This window comes from Pithys albifrons, chromosome 17 (assembly GCF_047495875.1).
Source record: "Pithys albifrons albifrons isolate INPA30051 chromosome 17, PitAlb_v1, whole genome shotgun sequence".
NCBI lineage: Eukaryota > Metazoa > Chordata > Aves > Passeriformes > Thamnophilidae > Pithys > Pithys albifrons.
Window position 1 is genome coordinate 6,948,582 of NC_092474.1, and position 6,356 is coordinate 6,954,937.

The following is a 6,356-nucleotide window of genomic DNA, read 5'->3' on the forward strand; positions in this document are numbered from 1 at the left end:
GTTTCGGCTCAGTTTGCCATAAGACCACGTCATGGAATGGTTTGAGTTGGAAGGGACCTTAAAGCCCATCTCATTCCACCCCCCTGCCATAGGCAAGGATAACTTCCACTAGACCAGGTTGCCCAAAGCCTATCCAACCTGGCACTGCCAATGGCACCACACCCCAGCACGGCTCTTCTTCAGAGCCGACCATTGCCAGGCAAGCTGGCAGCTCCAACACGAGGCAGGGCCATTTGTGTCTGAGGAATTAATAAATCCATATGTTGCATATCTGTTTAAGCTTGTTTGATAGCATGTTGGGAAGGACTTATTTTTAATGAATATCTGAACGTCTGGAGAAGCTGGGCCAGCTGCCATAGAAACTGGAATCTTCCCCTGCCACAAAGGACGGGGCCGCATTAACCATCTGGGGGCTGCGGGTGCAGCTGCACCATGGCTGCCCTTGGCACTGCTCCAAATGCCAAAACACATAGCTGTGTGCCATGCCCTGCCAGGAGGGCTCCACACACTGCAAGGCTCTTGGCAAGCAGGTGACCCTGGCTGGTTTCATGCCTCAGTTTCCCCAAGAGGTGATCCCCAACCTCTGCAAGACCCTGAGTTAGGAAGAAGCTGGAGATGTTCATGCAGTGGGTGTCGTGGGCAGGGATAGGAGGATGTGTTGGCCACTTTGATACAGGCAGAGTCCTCAGTTCCTGTGTAGCACCAACACCAGCCCCAGCAAGGGACAGATATTTTGGCCCTGGTTAAGACCTGTCCCTGCCATGGGACCACCTGGCACTGGGTCTCATGTTCTCAGGGTGGCACCAGCCCACCCCACCCCAGCCCCATTCCCCATCCCATCCCATCCCTCCAGGCAGAAGTGGGTCTCCAAGGCACTGCAAGACCCTGGTGCTGACCATGTCACCCCTTGGGTGACACAGTCCCTGACAAGCCCCATGGCGAGGACAGGAGGGGGGATTAAAACAGGATTAATTCCCACCTGGACCCTCCTCCTTAGGGGTTTAAAGGCACAAACTAGAACTAGGGCCAGCAGGGAATTTCTGAAACAACTTTTATTGTAGCAAAATCCTGAGCCAGTCCCAAGGGGGCAAAGGGAGCTGGAGTCACCCAGTCCAAAGCTGGGGCACCCTGACTGCTTCTACCTGACCCAGGGTGGGTCACCTCTCCTTCAGGCCAGCAGCCTGGCTATCTGTTGGGGAAATAAGGGAGAAACAGTGGCATGAGACACCAGCTTTGCTCTGTTTTGGCACATTAATCATTCCTCACGCTCTGCTGCTGACACAGACATTCCCATGTGCCACTGTGAGCGATGCTTCCCCTTAGTGAGCTGGCACGGGGATGATGTGCTGTCCCAGAACATCCCCCACAGGGCAGTGCCCACAACTGCTGCATTCTCCTGGGGTCTGCCCCCTCTGAATTCAGCAGCCAGGCTGCAGTGGCCCAATTGCAATGCCCGGAGCAGGGTGGCAGCAGCCCCCGGGTAGCGGGGCGGGCGGTGCTGCTGCTGCCACTAAGGAAGGGCTGTGCTTACTGATATTTTCATCTCAAACCACATCCTGCTGGAGCAGAGGGATCTGGTGGAGCTCGGCTGACCTCAGCCCTGTGCTGGGCTGGGAGGGGAAGTTGGTAGCACGCTCTCCAGCTGTGAAACACCCACACAGGCACTCAGGCAGGCGAGATCCCATCAAAGTCCTCCTCCAGAGGTATTGTCCGTGCATGATCCCACTACAAGAGCATCAGGAGGCCCCACCAGATGCAGAGCAGTGAACGGTTCCCAAGAGGCATCAGTCAGGGGGTGGTTCACAGCTTGTTTGTGCTGAGGGGACCACCCTGCAGCCACATCCAGGCATGGCTGGAGGGTGCAGCCCTGTGGGGAGCACCCACTGCCTGGCACGAGATGCCCATTTCACCATCATGCAGCAGCGCTGGTGTCTCTTGGTGCTGGACCCTCATTGGCACCATAAGCAGGTGTCCATCACCGCCACAGACAGGGCTGCACATCCCAGGGCAAGGAGTGGACCAAGGCAGCACCAAGGATCTCCACCTCTCCCCTGCCACGTGTCCTGGTGGGTTCCCAATGCTTGGCCACACTCAGGGCCGGGGGCCACTCCACTTCTCCAGCCAGTCCTGCCGCAGCCGGGCCATGTCGCGGCTGTACCGCTCGTGGAGGCGGCAGAAGGTGGACGGGGTCTCCGTCACGGCCTCGCTGTCCGACACCCGCCTGCGCGGCGGCAGCGGCGGCGGCCGCGGACTGCCCTCGTCCCTGTGCCCCGGGCAGCCAGAGGGTTCGGGTGGCCGCTCGGCTCCCAGCACGTTGTCCCACACCGCGCAGCCGTTCTCCTTCGGCAGGCTGGTGGGCAGGGCCGGCAGCCGCTCCGGCGACCGCTCCAGCCCCAAGGGCTTCGGCTTCCAGGAGCTGGCAGAGTCCCGGGAGCCCCCACATCCCCTGGCCAGCCCCCTGCGCATCTCCTCCAGCTGCTTCTCCAGCTCCCGCACCACCAGCCGCATGTAGTCGAAGCTGGCTCGGGAGAGCGACTTCACCCACGACTCCATGGCCGCCTGGCTCTCCGCCGCCAGCACGTAGGTGCGGGATTTGGTGCCGCCGAAGCGGATGGCGAAGGCGAAATCCTCGGCTGAGTCGCAGAGCTCCACGTTGCAGCCCTCGAGCACGATGACGCCCACCGGCTCGCGGCTCTCCCGCTCCTCGAAGTAGAAGAGCATGTTGCCCTTAAGCACGAACCAGCGGCGATGATACGCCGTATGCCGCTCGCCACGCTTGTAGAGGAAGCCGGAGTTGTCGGCCGGGGAGTCGCAGGTGGCATAGAAGGCCAAGCTCCGCTCGTTCAGCTTCATGGCTCCGCGCCCTGCGGGGACAGAGGGTGCTCAGCGCCCGCCGCACGCGGCCACGGCTGCGCCTTCACTGCCTGCCGATAAAGCATCGGCTTTTTGTCGCCGGTGGCGCCGGCCCTGGCGCCCAGGAAATGGGAGGTGGTGAATAAACAACCCTGGCAGGGTTGGGATAACACCGCCCGCAGCCAAGGTGCTGCGTCCAACGAGCGCTGGGTGGGTTGGGGCTCTTTGGGGCCGGCTGGGGAGGAGGTTTCTCGCCCCAGTAGAGCGTTTTCCCGCGGAGGAGCCCCGGGCAGGGCTTGTCGCGGTGCCCCACATCACCTGGCCAGGTGACCTTCCCGCCGGCGCCGTGCTCGCCGTGTCGCGCCGCTCCTCCCACGCCGTGCAGGGAGGGCTCTGGCCGGCGCCACGGATCCGGCTGCCGCTCCGCACAGCCGTGCCCATGAACCCTGTCACCCGGGCGAGGCCACCGCCGCCCTTGTACCCTGATCGCTGGTGGCCTCGCCGTGCCAGGCTTTCCACCCACCTGGGACTCCTCTACCTCGGAACTCCGGCGGTCACAGCATCAGCGAGGCGCGGGCGGCCGTGGCGGCTGGGACAGCGCTGGCTCCGGGCTCGGACGGTCTAAGGGGGCTTTGGGGACCCACTCCCGCTCGGTCACCTTTGTCCTCGGCTCCCGTCGGTTCGGCCCGGCCCGGCCCGGCCCCCGGGCGGAGCGCGGCTCCTTCCCGCCTCCGCCACCGCCCATCGCCGCGGCCCCGGGTGGGAGGAGGAGGAGCTGGAAAACCGCTCTGGAGCTCGGCCCCGAGGCTGGGAGCTCCTGGCCTGGCCCAAACCCCTCGGCCGGCCACAGCTCGGGCAGTGAGCACCGGAGGGAGAGAGATGGGGGAAAGCAGGAAAAGGGGGGAGGCACGGATGGAGGTGTGCGGGGGGATATGCACATCCAGGGATGTATGCATGGATATACACATAGATGGACACGGGGATATACACGTGGGCTCACTCGTGGGGGAGGAAGCCCAGGAGTTCTGTGCTGAAAGTGGCTGCACAACATTGAATTTTTGATCAGGTTTTGGGGGCAAAGAATTGGAATCCCGGGAGCATCTGGCAGGGAATGGGCAATGGTCGGTGGCTGAGGTGGATGATATAAACCCCCACAAGGAGGACTGGAGGTTAAGGCAGCAGGGCAAGGTCTGTGTGGGTGGGAGATGCTGCAGGGGACCAGGCTCTCCTGAGCTTCCAGCCATATCTTTGGGAAAGGCTGGGCCAAAGCTAAGTGAGGGGGCCTTGATGGAGAGGGATGGAAGGAGCTGAGTGGCATGGATGCGTATCCAGGTGCAGGGGACAGCTGGCACAAGGAGCAGGGGCTGATGAGCCATTAGCTGGGCACTGGAGCTGCTGGGTGTTGTGCAACTGCATGGGCAGAGTCCACAGCCCCCTGACTCCATCCTGCCCATGGATGTGCACTGTGTGCAGGTCCCTATCCCAGAAATCCTGTCATTGGTGACCTGTGCCACAGGTTGTGATCCTTCCCACTGCCCCCACCTTCCTACACAGCTGCTCAGGGCTTTGCAATCTTTTGCTTGTGTCAGAGGTTTTCAGTTCACCGAGGTTTTTCCCTATAACCTACAGACTTTCACTTTCAGGCTATAAAAAGGGATTTAAACCAGCACTAAAACCATCTGGGCTTTATCTTCCCTCCAGAGCAGAGTAGCTCTGTTCAAGGTCGCTGGTGGGAAGTCTCAGGTCTCTGCACCACTTATCTCCCTGCCTTGCTGAGAGATGCCTTTTCATGTAGTGAGATTAGAAGGGGAAGGACCATGGGGAGAAGCAATATGTCTATTAGAGCAGCTGGGGTAATTGGAAAAAGACAACGGTGCTCCCAGCTCTAATTTTCTTTCCTGGGACTCCAAAACCACATTTACTTCTTGCAGTCCCACCAGCCACTTCAGCAGAGGTCGTTCCTCCTCCACAGCTGCTTCCCAGAGAGCCCTGTGGAAGCTGCTTTGGAGAATTGCCCTAATTCCTCAAAAAACACCATCAAAATTCCCCTGTGGGTTCTTGCTTCCCGTTGAGTCTCCCTTGGGACAGTCTCATGCTGCTGCACAAGCTCCAGCACTTCCTCTTCCCAGCAGCTCCATATTTTCCCTGTTGTCCCTCAGTGTTCCCCCAGCAAGGAGCCCAGAGCCTTCTCCTCAGTTTTCCCTGCCAAGTCTTGATGGGAAAGACAGGAAAATGAATTCCTGGGCTGAGCTTGCCCAAGGAGAGGGAAAAAAGAGGAGAAAAGAGTCACAAAGGAGACAAGAGGGTGTCAGGAGCCTTTTTAGATGTGGGACGCCCTTGGCCTGCACCTCCTGCTGCTCCCATGACCGGTGACTCGGTGCAGTGGTGGGTGCAGGACAGCTCAGCGAGGTGAGCGGGACCTCTGAGTCACCCCCAAAGCAGGGAAGCTTTGGGAGCTGGGAATCTTGGAGAGCTGGGGGTGCCGAGGGGCCACTGGATTCTCGGTGCTGTGCTGTGCCCGGCTGGCACACGGCGGAGCAGGGTGCGGGTCTCAATCGCGACGGGCAGGGAGTGGTGCCCAGAGCCCCCAGATGGACCCCAAGCGGGTCCAAGGCAGACAAGTCGTGACTGTCACAGAAACGCGGGCATGGGGCTGGCATGACACTCCCCGGCGCGTTTCGGGGTGCGGGCACCCAGTCCCGCTCTGTTCCCACGCGGGATCCCCCATCCCACGCAGTCTCCAGTCTGGCAGGCGGGGATCGTGGTTCGCTGCCCCCGGACCCACTCGGGACAGGAGGAACAGGGAAGGGCCCGAGGTGGCGGCTGCAGCGCAGGGAAGGGCCGGGAGAGGGCGGCGAGAGCTCGGCCACGGCGGCGGGAGCGCTGCGGGGCTCGGCGGGGACAGCCAGCCCCGGGACATCCCTCCATCACCCCCATCACCCCCCCTCACCACTTCCATCACCACCCTGATCACCATCCCCATTACCCAACCCCATCAGCGCCCCTCAATCACCGTCCCATTACCACCTCCTTCCCCACCCACCGCCCTGAACGGGCACACAAAAGCCGGGCAAAGATTCTGGGAGGCACCGCCAGCTCAGCACAAATACCCATAGCCCAGCATTTCCAGATGTCGTCCCTCCAGGCAGGGTGGGGGGGCCCCCAGTCTCACAGTGGGATGGCAGAGATCAGGCTCAGCCCATCACACCCACCCCTATCACCACCCAGCCCTCTGAAGGGGCGCTGCAAAGCCAGGCTAAGATTTGGGGGGCATTGCCAGCTCAGTACGACCCCTCATGGCCAAGCATTTCCAGATGTCACCCCTAGACCGTCTCTGGGCAGTTTGGGAGGGAACATCCATCTCTTTGTGGGGTTGCAGAGGTCACCTGAAAGCCATCACATCTCACCTGGAGAAATGCAGATGAGCCACTTGCAAACCACCCCCGAAAACGGAACGAGTCAGAGCACAGGAATTAAACAGGGAAGTGGAAAGGGCTGTTGGA

At 61.0% G+C, this 6,356-nt stretch overlaps 1 protein-coding gene across 1 annotated transcript; it reads right to left on the minus strand.

Moving 5' to 3' along the window:
• Positions 1-1,046: 1,046 nt before the first annotated feature.
• PHETA1 (PH domain containing endocytic trafficking adaptor 1) lies at positions 1,047-3,518 on the minus strand. The gene is made up of 2 exons (XM_071571856.1): positions 3,377-3,518; positions 1,047-2,864 (listed from the first exon to the last, which is right to left on the minus strand). Exon 2 carries the CDS (start codon positions 2,851-2,853, stop codon positions 2,092-2,094), a length of 762 nt encoding a protein of 253 aa, XP_071427957.1. The 5' UTR covers positions 2,854-2,864; positions 3,377-3,518; the 3' UTR covers positions 1,047-2,091.
• Between the last annotated feature and the right edge of the window lie 2,838 nt (positions 3,519-6,356).

Bases quoted from the DNA above. Each gene is read 5' to 3' on its own strand.
- PHETA1 (XM_071571856.1), bottom strand. From the start codon at position 2,853: ATGAAGCTGAACGAGCGGAGCTTGGCCTTCTATGCCACCTGCGACTCC.